A 17,618-nucleotide genomic window follows, 5' to 3' on the forward strand; every position below is an offset into this window, starting at 1 on the left:
AATGTTCCTTTTTTGATAAGAAGCTCACGTGATGCCCATATGGCATTCAGAGCACCTCGGCTGTTATTCCTTCTCTGGTCTCTCTCTCTCTCTTTTTTTTTTTTTTTTTTACAACTCTGTTCTGTCTCAACTTTTGGACGAAATTTCTGTGCGAGCTAAAAGCGGGCAGATTTAACAGCTGGAAAAAAACGATGACACACGGCTTCCTCAGCTCCTTAAGGTTTTTTTGTTTTGTTTTTCCTGGTCCGTAGGTGAATACCGTGACTGAGCAAGCCGAGCGCACGGATTGGTGTGAGAGGGCACGCCACAAATGTTGACAAGGAAGGGCACCTCACAAACCGCAAACAGAACAGGGTGAGAGGACACCCGAGCATTTCCTTTTCCTGTCTCCATGTGACTCGGGAACGCGGGGCGAGACATTTAAAACCAGCACCGCGGCATTGGGAAAGGATGCTAGGTCTTCCACGCCAGCTCCCTTTCGGTGCCGCTGCCTCCAAGGACTGATAACGCGGGAGAGGGCAGCGGTTTCCAAAGTCGCAAAGACGTCCCTTCTCCCAGGACGGTCTCTCAGTTTCCCGTCCTGGCTCCCAACTACAGTTTGTTTCTTTTTATAACACCCTTGGTTTCTCCTTACCTCGGCTTGTAAGAAAAGTCCTTTGCGCCACTCCCCTCCAAGCCCCGGACAGCCCTCAGGTGCTCACAGTCCAGTCCCAGTTTGTGTCAGTCTACTAAGGAGCATTAGGCGATGGAAACTCTAGGAGAGAACCGAGGACCCGCGCGCGCCTCAGCAGTCCAGGAAGCGGGCGAGACCCGAGAACCGGAGAGCGCTCAGCCCGTCAGGCCGCGGCCCCTTTAAGAGCAGGCCACACCCCTCCCCTCCTCCCGGCGCGGCTGGCGGTCGGTGGCGGCCGCCTCGGTGCTGACAAGATGGCGGCTGGCGGGGCTGTCGCTGCGGCGCCCGAGTGCCGGCTTCTCCCCTACGCGCTACACAAGTGGAGCTCCTTCTCCTCCACTTACCTTCCCGAGTAAGTGCTGGGCCCTGAGCTCGTGCTGCCCTACTCTTCGGCATAAGCACGGCTGGGCCAGGGGGGCAGTGGAAGGCAGTCGAGCCGAGAGGCCCAGGCAGGGCCTGGTAGCGGGACGCCTGGCCTCTCGAGTCTCAGTCCAGTCGCGGAGAGCTTTGCCTTCCCCACCCCCCGTCTCAAGGCGGGGAGGGTTAGGGCCGGGAGAGCGGGGTCGGGCGCGGGGAAGGGGTGAGGTGTGCGGCGGATCCCGAGCGCGTAGAACAACCGGGAGTCCCGTGATGCTGTGCCGGGGATCCGGGGGTTGAAGAGAGCCTGGGGAGCGGCTGGCTCAGGGAGGTGGGGCAGGAACAGGAGCTTTTGAGGTCCCGATGTCTGGCGAACTGGTGAAGACGTCTAAGGTCGTCGGAGCTGTCGGGAGACGGGGGACGGCTCAGCCCAGAGTGTAAAGCTGGGCAGAGGAGTGATTACCTCCAGAGGAGTGGTAACAAGTCACGAAGGGCTGAAAAGTTGTGGGATCCATCTGAATCTTTGCAGGTGGGGAGGATTTGTAGGATTTGCGGAGGGTTGTCTTTTCCGGCTGGTAGTTCTGAAAAAGATAGGGAGCGGGCTGGGACATTACAGAAGAGTTCCCTTATATTATGGCTCAGAACAGGGTTTTATAGAAATACAGACCAGTTTCCCAACCCAGAAACTCAAATACAGACAGAAAAGTCTGACTTGAATGAATTTGATCCCCAGCACTGGTTTGGTCTGAATTCTTTTTTTCTTTTTTTTAAAGATTTTATTTATTTATTTGGCAGAGAAAGATTATAAGTAGGCAGAGAGGCAGGCAGAGAGAGAGAGGAGGAAGCAGGCTTCCCGCAGAGCAGAGAGCCGGATGCGGGACTTGCTCCCAGGACCCTGAGATCATGACCTGAGCTGAAGGCAGTGGTCTGAATTCTTTTTTTTTTTTTTTTTTAAAGATTTTATTTATTTATTTGGCAGAGAAAGATTATAAGTAGGCAGAGAGGCAGGCAGAGAGAAAGAGGAGGAAGCAGGCTTCCCGCAGAGCAGAGAGCCGGATGCGGGACTTGCTCCCAGGACCCTGAGATCATGACCTGAGCTGAAGGCAGTGGTCTGAATTCTTTTTTTTTTTTTTTTTTTAAAGATTTTATTTATTTATTTGGCAGAGAAAGATTATAAGTAGGCAGAGAGGCAGGCAGAGAGAAAGAGGAGGAAGCAGGCTTCCCGCAGAGCAGAGAGCCGGATGCGGGACTTGCTCCCAGGACCCTGAGATCATGACCTGAGCTGAAGGCAGTGGTCTGAATTCTTTTTTTTTTTTTTTTTTTTAAAGATTTTATTTATTTATTTGGCAGAGAAAGATTATAAGTAGGCAGAGAGGCAGGCAGAGAGAGAGAGGAGGAAGCAGGCTTCCCGCAGAGCAGAGAGCCGGATGCGGGACTTGCTCCCAGGACCCTGAGATCATGACCTGAGCTGAAGGCAGCGGCTTAACCCACTGAGCCACCCAGGCGCTGGGGTTAAAACCAGTTCCATTGCATTTATTTATTTATTTATTTTTAAACGATTTCCTTCTGAAATGCTGAAAGTACTTCCATACAGTATTTATTTATCTTTAGCTTAGCTTTGAGGGAAGAGCACGTAACTCCCAGTGTTACATCCAGATAGAGAAACTGGCTTAGTGAAGTTTAAAGATCTGTGCAGACCCTCAAGAAAAGTGCTAGTTGTCCCCTCCCCCCCATCATTTCACAAGGCCAGGAATGATTTTGTAAACAAAACAAATTGCAAATAATATATATTTTATGTTTTTCAACAAATGAAGTAACTAGATCTGTGAGGCATACTCAGCGTTTTTCATTTGTATTTCAAAAAGTGTTTACATTTTTCAAATTTGATTTCTTCAGTTAAATCAGTCAAGAATCTGAAAAAGGATCTGTGACTAGAAGAATCTATAACTTTCTTGACTGCTAGCCCATTGTCCTATTCACCAGGTTAAGGGTTGGCGGTAAGGCCTTCAGTAGGGTTTGCTTCAGTGAAGGCTGCCAAGTGACTTGTGGTCCGTCTGGCCTGTGTGGCTGATTGATGGCTACTGCATGACTGTCCCGATTGATGTTGGACTACAACTTTTCATTTGAGAGTGAGCCAGGTAAACATTCCAGCCCTCAGCTGGAGTTGAAATGTGGCCCAGGTACTTCTGATTTTTGAAGCTAACAAATTCTTGAATCTGGAGACAATTAGCATTTTTCTGTACTCGGGTTAGGATCATAAGGCAGTAGGGAATTGGGGTGGCATCCTTTGATCTAATAGCTTCAAAGAAGTTTTATAATAACAGAAGTTTTTCTGGTCTTAAGTTGGGCTTCCAGGATTTCACTCCTTAAACTTCTGATGTAGGGGCAGGACTTTGATATTAGAAGTCCCATCTCAGTTATGAATAAAAAGTAAAGAGTGCATTTCAAGCAGGAAATCATTTAGTGGGATGGCAGCTTTACTCTGACTTACGTCTCATCCTGGCCCGAGATTTGAAGTGGACAGAGCACTAGTTCTGGTTAGAAGGCAGTTGTTTGAAATTGGAGAAATCTCTTGTTATAATTTTTTCAATTATGTTCATAAATTAGTATTTAGTGCATATTTAACTTTCAGACACTTTTATTTACAATGTCGTATTTAATCCTTATGATATTCTACTGTCTTATGCAGAAAAGTTTTTATTTTGAAGTACTAAACTATTAAAATAGAAGAGTAATTGGAACTTTGTTCTTTGAAGGAATATAATTGAGTATTGTGGAGCTTGAGTTTGAGAATTTTTTGTCTGCTGGATTAGTGTATGCTATATCTAAATTGTAAAACTCTTTTGGTACTGAACTTCTATTAGCAAGTAAGGATGTTACAGCTTTGTATAATAGGAAGTGTAAGGAAGGGAATTGACTTTCCTTGGTTTTGCCCTAAAATCCTCTTTAATAGTGGTTGCTGTATCTTTACTGCTGTGACAGTCGTGTTAGTTACTTCCTAAGTAGGTCTAATTTTAAGTAAAGCCGTTTGCTGGAATTGTTTACCGGATAGCTAGTATTTATTGGTTTCAAGAGTCACAGATCTAGACATTTCAAGGGGGGAATAATAAAGCAATAATAATAGGAAATACTTATAATGTGCCTTCCATATGGTGGGCACTTTTACGAACACTTTAAGTGTATTAACTCATTTAATCCTAACAGTTGTGTGAAGAATTTCTTTTTTCCAGATGAGGAACTGGGCATGGCGGGATTAAAACATGCCTCAGGTCACACAGCTTTAGATGAAGTTAGGATTTGAACCTAGGCAATCTCGCTTCACATTCCATAGTGTTAAAAGTGCTGTTCTGCTTCTGCATGAAGGTACAGACAGGAGTTCAGAGATTGGAAAAGAGTTCTCATATTAAAGGCATTTAAATTTTAGTTGTGTATAAACATGTGAAGTCATGGAAAAAATGGTAAAATTCAGATATGTCTTTTCTTCCCAAGGACTAGAATTTTTTTTCCTTCTAGTCCTTTTAGATTTATTTGGACCTTTATATTAAAGCAGATCTAGTTATAGATAGCACATTTTTATTTTTAAAGATTTTATTTATTTATTTGATAGACAGAAATCACAAGTAGGCAGAGAAGCAGGCAGAGAGAGAGAGGAGGAAGCAGGCTCTCACTGAGCAGAGAGCCCGATGCGGGGCTCCATCCCAGGACCCTGAGATCATGACCTGTGCTGAAAGCAGAGGCTTAACCCTCTGAGCCACCCAGGCGCCCCTAGATAGCACATTTTTATTTTGAAACTAACAAAGTGGTCTTTTGTTTTGCAGTGTGCTTAAAAAGTTTGCCATATTATGATTTTTTTACAACTTATACTTAATTTGGGAATTAAGAAAAAAATATTTTTTTGAAAGATTTTATCTGTCAGAGAGAGAGAGACAGAGCACAAGCAGGCAGAGGGAGAAGCCGACTCCCTGCTTAGCAAGGAGCCCTGCTAAGTCAAGTCCTGGGGGACTTGATCCCAGGATTCTGGGATCATGACCTGAGCCACCTGGACATTCCAGAGAAGTACATTTAAATAATGATTAATTGTTAAAATTACATGGGAGTTTATATGTAAAAATATTTTATAGCCTGCTAATCTCTATACTCCAGTGTTTCTTGATGTAACTAACAAATAGTGATACCAACTACACTTTATTGAGCACCTATTACAAGCAGGATGATTTTTCTGTATAGTTTTACTTAATCCTTAGAACAAACCAGCAAGATGAGTTTTTGTTTTTTGTTTTTGCAGATGTGGAAACTGAGGTCTATAAAGGTTAAGTAACTAGTCATGTAGTTTTCAAATGGCTTGGCAAGTTCCGTGACTTAAAAGCTATTGCATGTGCCTCTAGTAACAACTACCATTTATTAAGAACCTTCTGTTCTTTGGGCACTATGCTTAGCACTTAGCATGTGTTTTTTGTTTTTTGTTTTTTAATTTAGTCTTCACGAACACTTGACAATAAATATTACTCTGTTTTACAGCTAGGGAAACTAAAGTTCAGAGAGAGAAATTAATTTGTCCAGGTCCAAGAGTTGAAAGGGTAGGAGATTGTATTCTGATATTTGGGCTTTCTGACTTAAATGTTACCACAGTTGATTCAATATTTTACATGTCTATAGTATGTGCCTAATTGCGACTATGGGTAAGAAGTGCTTTAGGTTTAGAGAAAGAGAACAATATTTAGATATATTTTGTCTTGACCTTTAAGATTTTAATGTATTAATATAAAAACTGGGAGGACCTTTGAAAATTTTGTACACATTAGGTAATTTCACTGATATGGCATGAGTGTAGTTTACATGTTATTGAAAGACTTAAATACTTTAGATTGTACAATTTGGTACATTTTTAAGTGTGTTTATCTTTTTTCTTAGTCTTCTTTATTACTTAAAATCAAACCATTAAAATTGTATCTGTGTTAACATGCGATTCATAGTTCACAGTAAAAGTGATAAAATTTGACAACCAGGGTAGGAGATGAACCTGTTTCAACTATTTTAAAATTTCACATTTAAAAATGAATACATATTTATTTCTGTTTGCAAAAAAAGTCTCCTAAGTCTCTTTTGGAGTATTTGCAAAATAATAGGCTGGAACAAAATATAAATTATCCTTAATACCACTATCCAAAGATAACCAATCATGTTTTGACATATATCATTCCAGATATTTTGTTGTAACTATATTTTTTATTTTGATTTTGTCCTCTGTTTGCTGTTATGTGTTCTTTTTCCACCTTATTATATTAAATATTCCTCTGTATCATTTTTTAGTGATGCATTATAATCTCAGTAATGATTTTATGGTATTTTATTTAAATGGTCTCCTATTACTGAACATTTAGGGTTTCTGGGCTTTGTTTTGTTGTTTTGTTGTTCTTTGGCCATTTTGAGCGAGACTGCCTTAGAGAAACAAATTTTGAACTTATTTATGATGAGTTCCTGGATGTTGAATTGTTGTGTTTGAAGTGCCCATCTGTTTTTCTGCTGTTTTTGTAGGAAACTCTCAATCTATCCGGGGTTTATTTTGGCATTATTCTTAGCAATTTAGGATTAGGAATGGGGTTTTGATGAGATAGGTCCTTAGAGATGTCTAAACAATGCTTATATAAATCGAAAATAACATTGCTCCTAATAATTCCTTTTCATTCCTCTCTCTCCCTTCAGTTTTGGTCTTTAAATGAATTTTTATTTTATTAATCACAAATTTGAAAAATAGAACACATTTGTGAGGTTTATTATTTATTTGGTCCATAGAATCATTGTGCATATGAATTTGAGAATTTGTTATAATCCCATAGACTCCTGCAAACCCATGAATTTGAATCACTAGTTTGGAGGTATTCCATTCCTTTGAGACTGGGGACTGTCATGTTCTTCCTTACTCTCCTGTCCTCCTCTTCCCCTAAATTGAAGTTACACTGGCATGGCTTAGGAGCTTTACTAGCCACTGAAAGTTCTGATATTTTCAGTCTGATAATCTTAGAACTTTAGAAAAATGAAGATACCCAGGATAGATGAGAGGAATATGAGGTAGATGGAGGCCTTATGCAGAGCTAACTTCTAGAATTGTATCTTTATATGACTTTTAGCAAGTTATGATTTTTCCTCTGAGCATCATCAGTTTCCTTTTATGTAGAAATAGTTTTTATCTTTGATCAAATTCTAGGAGGTTTTATATTCTGTTATTTTTTTTTCCAGATAGTCATATGGCTCTATCATTTGCATTAATTTCTAGGTAAATATAGTAGGTTTTGAATAAATGATTTGGAGCCTGATACAGTGACTTTGTGATGTTTTACATATAGATAAGATACATATCAGCTGTTTGTGGCAGCCTGACTGCTGTATTTCAGTTTTCCAAAAATCATCTTCAGAAATATGAGGGATTTCTAGATTTTCATTTTAGAGATCTAGATATTAACACCTAAGAATGGCTTTCTTTGTATTTACTCTGGTTTTTGGCCCTTTGGGAATCTGTACCATGACTCTTCTTTTTATTTTATTTTATTTTATTTTATTTTATTTATTTGTCAGAGAGAGAGAGAGAGAGAGAGCGAGCGCGCGTGCACAGGCAGGCAGAGGCAGAAGCAGGCTCCCTGTCAAGAAAGGAGCCTTAGGGGAGCTTGGGTGGCTCAGTGGGTTAAGCCTCTGCCTTCGGCTCAGGTCATGATCTCTGGGTCCTGGGATTGAGTCCCGCCTCGAGCTCTCTGCTCAGCAGGGAGCCTGCTTCCCTCTCTCTCTCTGCCTGCCTCTCTGTCTACCTGTGATCTCTCTCTGTCAAGTAAATAAATAAAATCTTTAAAAAAAAAAAAAAAAAGAAAGGAGCCCTATGTGGGATTCGATCCCAGGACACTATGATCATGACCTATATTGAAGGCAGTCACTTAACTGACTGAGCCACCCAGGCATCCCATGTACCATGACTCTTTTCATCAGTTCTGGAAAAAAAATTTTTATGTTCTTCAAATACTGTTACTGCCCCATTCTTTTTCTCCTTCCCTCTGTAAGTTCAACTAAATCTATATTATGGCTTTTGTCATACCCTGCTATGTCCCTTGTGCTTTTTTGTGTCTTCTGTCATTTTTTTTTTCTCCCCTTATTCCATTCTGGATAGGTTTTACTTACTTGTGTTCCAGTTTACCAATTCTCTATTCAGCTATGTCCAGTTTGCTTTTAACCCCATCTGTTTTTTTTCTTTTTTCTTTTTAAAGGTTCTTATTTATTTGACAGAGAGGCAAATCTGTCTGACAGACAGATCACAAGTAGGCAGAGAGAAAAGGGGAGGGGCAGGCTCCCTGTTGAGCAGAGAGCTGATGCGGGGCTCTATCCCAGGACCCTGGGATCATGACCTGAGCAGAGGCTTTAACCCACTGAGCCACCCAGGTGCCCCTGTTTGTTTGTTTGTTTTTCCCTTGATTTCAGCTATAGCAATTTTTTAGTGCTAGAATTTTTATTTGACTCTTTCTTTAAAATAGATGCAATTTTTTCTTTTTTGGTGAAAATATCCATATTGTCACCCATTTCTTTTCTTTCTTTTTTTAAAAAAGATTTACTTATTTTTAGAGAGAGAGCATGTGCACAAGCTGGGGTTGATGTGGGTAGAGGGAGAGGGAGAGAAGCCCAAGCAGACCCCATCCTGAGGCAGGGCTCCATCTCACAACCCTGGGACCACGACCTGAACTAAAAATCAAGAGTTGGTCATTTAATGCACTGAGCCCCCCAGATGTCCCTGTTATTCATTTTCTTGAACATATCAGTCAAGTAACTTTAAAGTCTGTATCTGAAAACTATTATCTGGATTACCTGTGTATCATTTCTGTTGTCTTTTTCCTTTTTCCTGAAGTATCTTGGTGTGTCTGGTAATATAATGATAATTATATATAGTTGTATGTTATATATAATGATAATTGTTATTACTACTGCTACTACTGTCACCACCATTGCAACCATTTTGGGGGATAATTCTTGGTTAAATGCCAGACATCATATGCAGAATTTTAGATACAAGTACAAATTACACTATCTTCTGGCAGGCAGATGAAATAGATCTTCAGTCAAGAACTGGGGCGCCTGGGTGGCTCAGTGGGTTAAGCCGCTGCCTTCGGCTCGGGTCATGATCTCAGGGTCCTGGGATCGAGTCCCGCATCGGGCTCTCTGCTCTGCGGGGAGCCTGCTTCCTCCTCTCTCTCTGCCTGCCTCTCTGCCTACTTGTAATCTCTCTCTGTCAAATAAATAAATAAAATCTTTAAAAAAAAAAAAAAAAAAGAACTGAACTGACTTGAAGCTGGGTTTTCAGTTTGTAAAGCTGTGATTTGCCCAGCTTTGGTAGCCCTCTGGGAACCTGGCTGAGAGACTTGGTTGTTTCTAGGGTCTCCTGCTTTTGTCTCTCCAGCAGCATGAGAGTCTTTAAAACTCCTGCTTGCTTTTCAGTTGCTTTCTGCAGACTTTTTAGCCTCTGCTCTATGTAGTTTAAGACTTACAGATGCCTTAAGGGGAAAATACACAGTGTCAGATTTGTTCTTATGTGTCTCCTTTCACTATGAGATCTTGACCCCTTAAGTCCTGGGTATCATGGCAAGACCCAACTACCAAGTTTTGTCCTCCTGGCCACATGATAACTGCCAAAAGTTCTGCTGATTTTTCTGGCTTTTAGTGACTGTCCTTTCCCAGTCTCTTTCCCTGTGCCATTAAAGAAATAGATGGACTGTCCTGTGTAGAATGTGGGGCTCCCTTTAATGAATTCTTTAGGATCTCAAGTCCTAGCTGCCTCAGAAAGTCTAGGCTACCTTAAGAACTTTTGTTTTTTCTATTTTATAGAGCTTTTTTAGTTTTAATAGGGAATGTTTTTCTGCTACAGGCTATTATATCACATTCAGAAGTAAAAATCATTGTGTAGTTCTTATGGATTAGATTGTTGTATCTGGTAGGCTTATGAATTCCTCATGATTATATTAAAGTATTAACTAGCCTTTGAGCTCAAGATTTTTTTCCTGAGTATTTTCTTTCATTTTGCCTTTTAACATTGTAACTGCTTATTCCTAATCCTTGATAGGAAAAATTATGAAATATAAATAATATTATTCTTTAGCAATTGTTAAAATACTTACTAAGAGTTTAAAACTTTCATGGTGGGGGTGGCAAATGGGTGGCTCAGTTAGTTAAGGATCTTCCTTCGGCTCAGGTTATGATCCTGGGGCCCTGGCACGGAGCCCCACATTGGGCTCCAGCCCCACATTGAGCTCCCTGCTCAGTGGGGAGTCGGCTTCTCCCTCTCCCTCTGCTGCTTTCCCTGCTTGTGCTTTCTCTCTCTGTCAGATAAATAAAGAAAATCTTTAAAAAAAAAAGAAAAAGTTCATGGGAATGTTATGTTTATATGAAGACATTGTTTAGAGAGAAGGTACTATGGTCTAATGTAAATTTTTTGGTTTGTAAATATTGTTAGTACATAATACTTTTAAAATATCCCTGTGTTACTTTAGTATGACTGTTATTTATTGTTGTTATCAGCTATGTATTTGTTAAGGCACGATTTTTGTATGAAAAGAGATGCTGATTTATTTTAGGCATCATTGGATAATGTCCCCTTTCCCCTTCCTCTCATCCCCTTTCTTCCCCTTTCCCTTGTGATTTAAATAGTGTGAGCAGAAGGGCCATAAAACCTAACTCCTACTTACTCTGCAGCTGTCAGCTAAAATGTCACCTGTCTTAACTCTGTTCCCACCAATAAGTCTGGTACCCCTTCTTCTGCCCCAGTAGTTAAATGCTTTTATACAAATGTGTACCTTTCTTAAAAATCACTTTGTACAGTTGACAACTATGCGCTTAATTGTATGATTTCTTTCTCTTTCTCTCTTTTTTTTTATTTTTGAAGATTTTAAAAATTTATTTGTCAGAGAGCGAGCGAGCAAGAGAGTGAGAGCACAAGCAGGGGAAGGTCAGGCAGAGAGAGTAATAGGCTCCCCGCGAGTTGTGGGACTCCATCCCAGGACCCTGGGATCATGACCTGAGCCGAAGACAATTGACTGAGCCACCCGGGCATCCCTATTTGTATGATTTCTTTATTAACAGCTATCCCCCCCAAGTAGACCACAGACTTCATAGGAACTACAGAATTTTTCCTCCCTCATCATGTATTATATAGACATAATGTTTATCTTTTTAAATATTTTTTCATTTGAGGTAGAGAGAGCACAAGTCTCTCCCCACTGAGCTCGTAGCCTGGCAGTGGGACTTGGAGATCATGACCTGAAGCAAAATCAAGAGTCAGCCACTCAACTGACCAAACCACACAGGCATCCCTGGGATAATGTTTATTAAATGAATAATGGCTGGATTAACTAGGTATTTTGGCTATTTTCTCTCTTTAATGCAATTTTGATCTGGAGCTACAAAGAGTCATATTCTGGCCATGTTCAGAATACCAAATAATTAGTAATAACTAAATCTATGCTGTAAATTTTCATAGTTTTCAATAATTTCTGAGAATAAGTGAAATTGGTTACCTTTGGAAGGACTTCAACAATAGAAGACTTATCTATCTTGGGGTTTTAGAATTTTTGTTATGAAGTTATTTATAAATTTAGAGACTTTGAGAGAGAGAGAGAGAGAGAGAGAATGAGCAGGGTGAGGGCAGAGGAAGAAGCAGACTCCCCACTGGGCAGGGACACTGATGCGGGCTTGATCCCAGGACTCTGGTTATGACCTGAACCAAAGGCAGATGCCTAACCTATTGAGCCACCCAGGCACCTTGTTAGTTGTAACTCTTACAGTCAGTATTTCTAATGAGACCTTGAGAACGTTAAAGCTTAGTTTATACAAAATTTGATTTGCCTAATTTATTATGTACATATGTATTTATTTTTAAAGATTTTATTTACTTATTTGACAGAGAGAGTGCGCACAAGCAGGAGGAGCAGCAGGCAGAGGGAGAGGGAGAAGCAGGCTTCCTGCTGAGCAGGGAGCCCTCACATAGGGCTTGATCCCAGGGCCCTAGGATCATGTCCTGAGCTGAAAGCAGATGCTTAACCAACTGAGCCACCCAGGCGCCACAACCTAATAGTTTTTAATAGTGTTAGAGCATATTACCAATATTTTGATTAGTTTTAGGATGGAGTCATTTCCTTAAATTTCTTGAATGTAAGGATTTGTTAGTTGACCTTTTTATACAACCATGTTTTTGGTTTGGTAGTTCACATACCATATAGTTGGACTCTTTAAGTTGTATAATTTAGGGACACCTGGGTGGCTCAGTTGGTTAAGCGCTGCCTTAGGCTCAGGTCTCTCTCTCTCTCTCTCTGACAAATAAAGAAATAAAATCTTCAGAAAAAAAAGTGTATGATTTAATGGTTTTTACTATGTTCACAGTTAATGACCATTGCTGCATTCAACTTTAGAACATTTCTGTAGTCCCAAAAAGAAAACTACCCTTTAGCCATTATCTGCTTACTCTGCTATTTCTAGGCACTAATCTAATTTTTGTCTCTATAGATTTGCCTATTACAGGCATTTCATATAAACGAAATCATATATAGTCTTTTGTGATTGGCTTTTTTTACTTAGCATACAGTTTTGAAGGCTCATCCGTTTTGTAGCATGTATCAGTACTACATCCTTTTTATGGCTGATAATACTCTGTTCTTTTCATACACCACATTCTGTTTACCCATTCATTAGTAGATGGACATTAGGGTTGTGTTCACTTTTTAGCTATTATGAGTAATGCTATAAACCTTTGTTTATAAGTTTTTGTGTAGGATGTTTTTATTTCTCTTGGGTAAATGCCTAAGAATGGAATTTCTGGGTTATATGGTAACTATGTTTAACTGAAGAACTACCAGCTGTTGGCGATTCTTTTTTTCCTGTAAGATAGTATTAAGAAGCTCATTAATGCATATAAATTGAATTCCTGTAAGGAAAATGACCATCTGGACTCAGCAAATTGCTTGACTTCAAGTTTATTGCTCTGAGAACTTTCTGTGACAGTTTAGCTAGTCCTTTATCTTCCCTAATATATTTTATTTTATTTTTAAAATTTCGATTCTAGTGTAATTAACATACAGTGTTATATTTGTTTCAGGTTTAATCATTGCAGTATAATGATTAAACAATTCCATATATTGAATGTTGATATATTCCATATATCATTGCTCAAGATAGGTTGACTCTTAATCCCCTTAACTTGTTTCACCCCCATCAACCTCCCCTCTGGTAACCATCAGTTTGTTCTGTACAGTTAAGAGTCTGGGTTTTTGTTGTTGTTGTTGTTTTGGTTTGTCTCTCCCCCACTCTTTTTTCATTAATTTTGTTTCTTAAATTCCATATATGGGTGAAATCATACGGTATTTGTTTTTGATTGACTTACTTCACTTAGCATTGTACTTTCTAGATCCATCCATGTTGTTAAAAGTGGCAAGATTTCATTCTTTTTACGGCTGAACAGTATATTCCATTGCATACATATACCACATCTTCTTTATCCATTCATCTGTTGATAGACACTTGAGCTGCTTCCATAATTTGGCTATTGTAAATGATACTGCAGTAAACGTAGGGGTACAAGTATCCCTTTCAGTTAGTGTTTTCATATATTTTGGGTGAATACCCGGTCTTTTGATTACTGGATTGTAGTTCATTTTGCTTTTGTTTCCCTTGCTACAGGATAGACATACCTTAGAAAAATGTTGCTACAGCCGATGTCAGAGAAATAACTTCCTGTATTCTCTACTTGGATTTTTATGTTTTCAGGTCTTTAATCCATTGTGAGTTTACTTTTAGGCCTTTAATCCATTTTGAGTTTATTTTTAATCTTTTTTTTTTTTTTTTAAGATTTTATTTATTTATTTGACAGAGAGAGAGATCACAGGTAGCCAAAGAGGCAGGCAGAGAGAGATTGGGGGAAGCAGGCTCCCTGCCAAGCAGAGAGCCCGATGCTGGGCTTGATCCCAGGACCTTGGGATCATGACCTTAGTTGAAGACAGAGGATCTAACCCACTGAGCCACCCAGGCGCCCCTTGAGTTTATTTTTGTGTGGGGTGTAAGAAAGTGGTCCAGTTTCATTCTTTTATATGTAGCTGTCTGTTTTCCCAATACCATTTGCTGGAGGGACTTTTTCCCCCATTGCATTTCATGCCTCTATGTTGAAGATTAATTGACTGTATAATTGTGGGTTTATTTCTGGACTTTCTCTTCTTTTCCATAGATTATCTTCCTTTATTACTGTTCATAATATATGTTATGGATTGACTCCATGTCTTGATGTCTTAAGAAACCTACCTGTCAGAAGCGCACATACTTATATGCTGAGTAGTTAGTGGCAGGGATATGAGTTGAAGGTTGGTATTTTTTTCCTGAAATTTATATAGTTTGCTTACATGTGAAATATTGAATGGGAGATACTTACGAAACTTTTTAAATGAAATTTTCCTTTAAACAAGTGGAGGCATAGATTTTAAGAGCTGAAAATAGCTTTTATTGACAGAACAGTTCCTTCCAGAACATAGAGGGAAATTCAGGTGATTGGAAAATTGATACATCTAGGTCTAGGTTAAGGTCTGCAGGTTTAAGCTGTGACATCTTTCTCCATTTTCTACAACCAAAAATGCTACCGTAAATGATGAGGTAAAGAAAAACTTTGGTTTTTATTTACAAATTTTTTGCTACATCATAGTATTCAAGTTGCTATTAGAACTTTTCACATTTTTGTCTGTCTTTACCATAAATGAATTAAGGTATAAGAGTCTCTGGTGGTGAACTATCTATACATATAATAGTTTAAGAGATAGATATTGAAGGGAACAAAAGCAAAGCTTAGATGTGTGATAGAAGTGAATGTGACAGAAATAGGAAGTGAAATTCAGGGGGTGGAGCTGTTACTTTGGCCAAGGCTTGAGGAGAGAAATTTAGAAGCGGTTAATGAGCTATGCCTGCCTTTGTGTAAAGATATAATTTAGTTTATTATCCTTCAAGTTTCTTGAATGCAGCAAGTTATCCTTACTCCTCTGCATATTTAAGAGCTTGTATTTGGGAAATTGAGTTAACATTTAGAATTTGGTTACTGTGGTGTATCAGAATGAGGGAAGTGTTTGGAGGTAGGCTTTTTCCCAACATTTGTGCTATATAGGGTGTCCTTGATACTGGCCGGTCGTTGGTCAAGTACTTCTTCCTTAGACATTACATATGTGGACTGCTGTCCTTGCCTGTATTTCTGTCCAAAGCCACCATCTTTTAATGCATTAAGCCTTTTAAATTTTTGTTCAGATTAATTTCTTTTTTTTAAAATATTTTTATTATTTTTTTAAATTTTATTTATTTATTTGACAGAGAGAGATCACAAGTAGGCAGAGAGGCAGGCAGAGAGAGAGAGAGAGAGGGAAGCAGGCTCCCTGCCGAGCAGAGAGCCCGACTCGGGACTCGATTCCAGGACCCTGAGATCATGACCTGAGCCGAAGGCAGCGGCTTAACCCACTGAGCCACCCAGGTGCCCCTTGTTCAGATTAATTTCATAGTCACAATATTACAAGAGTCTATTTACTGAAGGCAGCTTGGCTAATAGTGCTCTGAATTCATTTGCCATCTTCCTCTCTTCACAGTTATCATTTTATCTATATTTGTCAGTGAACTGCCCTTTATTTATTTATACTTCCTGTATGATTCTGTGTATTAGATATAAGCATACAACTTTAAAAAAAGATTTTATTTATTTGTCAGAGAGAGCACAAGCAGGGGGAGTGGCAGACAGAGGGAGAAGCAGGTTCCCTGCTGAGCAAGGAGCCCAGTGCAGGACTCATTCCCAGGACCCTGGAATTATGACCTGAGCAGAAGGCAGATGCTTAACTGGCTGAGCCAATCACGTGTCCCATAAGCATACACTTATTACAGATGCATTTAAGAGACGATGCAAAAAAATTTAGTGTAATGAAAACAAAACTCTGAATACTATTTCATTCTTTTAAGGATAGTAAGATAGTTGAATTTTTTATGGTACTCTCACCTGCTTTTCCAGGGCATTTAGGCCAGCGCTTATTTTTATATTTATTAAAATATAATGCATGGATTGCAAATTAATCCTCTAACAAATATCTAATGATATTGATAGCGATGTGTTGCCCTGAGGTGTACTGGCTTTAATAGCACAGTTTTTTGAGGTGTCTTTGAATTATGATGAGCTCTTAGGATGCCAGTAAAGTATGTCTTAGAATATTTTTTAATGCTGTAGAAAAAAATGCTTCAGATATAATGATATTTAAAAAACCCAGGGCAAAAAACCCTCCTGATTAATGGGTTAATTCAATTTATCTTTAAAAATGTGCACGCACACACAGAATAAGTTTTATCTTATCTTTATATCTTATCTTTATCTTATCTGAAAGGATATTTGCCAGTCTTTTTTTTTTTTTAAGATTTTATTTATTTATTTGACAGACAAGATCACCAGTAGGCAGAGAAGCAGGCAGAGAGAGAGGAGGAAGCAGGCTCCCTGCCGAGTGGAGAGCCGGATGCAGGGCTCCATCCCAGGACCCTGGGATCATGACCTGAGCCCAAGGCAGAGGCTTTAACCCACTGAGCCACCCTGGCGCCCCTATTTGCCAGTCTTAATAGTGATTATCTCTGGGTTGTAGTAGTTGGGTTGGTTTATATTTTTTTAATGTTTTTTCTTTGGGCATTGTCCAGAGTTTTACATTTTATTTAATTTTAGCAAATATATATTACATTTAAACAAGAAAAAATAGAGGTTGTTTGTATGTATGACTTGTTTTATTATAAACACAAGTTACAAAGGATCCTATATCCCACGTTAGTGTGTTGAAGTTTATTTTTTGGAGCCACCAAAAGAATTTAAGTGGAAAAGTGATGTGAATCAAGTCTATGGTTTATAATTTAAAATTTAAATATTTTTAAATTTTTATTTTATTTTAAGTATAATTTAAAAATTTTTAACACTCAGGACCCCGCCACCTGGGTGGCACAGTTGGTTAAGCAACTTCCTTCAGCTCAGTCATGATCCCAGCATACTGGGATCGAGTCCCACATCGGGCTCCTTGCTTGGCAGGGAGCCTGCTCTGCCTCTGCCTGCCATTCTGTCTGCCTGTGCTCGCTCTCTCTCCCTCTCTCTCTCTGACAAATAAATAAATAAAATCTTTTAAAAAAATTTAAAAATAAAATAAATAAAAAGAGGATCTAATCTGTAGATCATAAAAAGTGATATTTTAGTGATAGCTCATTATGTGATTTTTGGCATAAAACTTAGAAGGTGGTCAAAAAATTAACTAACAGTACTAGCATAAATTCCTTCTGTTCTCATGTGTTTATGTAACCAAGGTAGGTTTTGTTTTGTTTTTTAAGATTTTACTTATTTGAGCGTGAGAGAGCACAAGTGAGAGAGTATGAGCTTGGGGGAAAGGGAGAAGCAGGCTCCCCAGTGAGTAAGGAGCCCAATTTGGGGCTTGATCCCAGGACCCTGGGATCATGACCTGAGCCGAAGGCAGAGGCTTTAATCCACTGAGGCACCCAGGCGCCCTCAGGAGAAATTTTTTTAAAATAGATTTTATTT

The 17,618-nt window shown here is 39.3% G+C and overlaps 1 protein-coding gene and 1 long non-coding RNA gene across 5 annotated transcripts in view; one reads left to right on the plus strand and one right to left on the minus strand.

The window, feature by feature from the left end:
• LOC122905079 overlaps nt 1-861 on the minus strand; it is a 31,865-nt gene extending 31,004 nt beyond the window's left edge. Inside the window, exon 1 of the long non-coding RNA XR_006384313.1 lies at nt 635-861. This is a non-coding gene — a long non-coding RNA (uncharacterized LOC122905079). The remainder of the gene's footprint in view (nt 1-634) is intronic.
• Nucleotides 1-17,618, plus strand: part of MKLN1 (muskelin 1) — a 335,662-nt gene that overhangs the window by 159,732 nt on the left and 158,312 nt on the right. Inside the window, exon 1 of one of the 4 annotated variants that reach the window (XM_044246579.1) lies at nt 252-354. The exons of 2 other annotated variants lie outside the window; for them this stretch is intronic. In XM_044246579.1, the coding sequence (XP_044102514.1) occupies nt 311-354 (44 nt within the window). In that variant the 5' untranslated portion in view covers nt 252-310. Of the gene's footprint in view, nt 1-251; nt 355-923; nt 1,026-17,618 lie in introns of those variants that run through there. One more of the 4 variants, XM_044246578.1, reaches the window with a different exon arrangement.

Source organism: Neovison vison, chromosome 4 (assembly GCF_020171115.1).
Source record: "Neovison vison isolate M4711 chromosome 4, ASM_NN_V1, whole genome shotgun sequence".
Lineage (NCBI taxonomy): Eukaryota > Metazoa > Chordata > Mammalia > Carnivora > Mustelidae > Neogale > Neogale vison.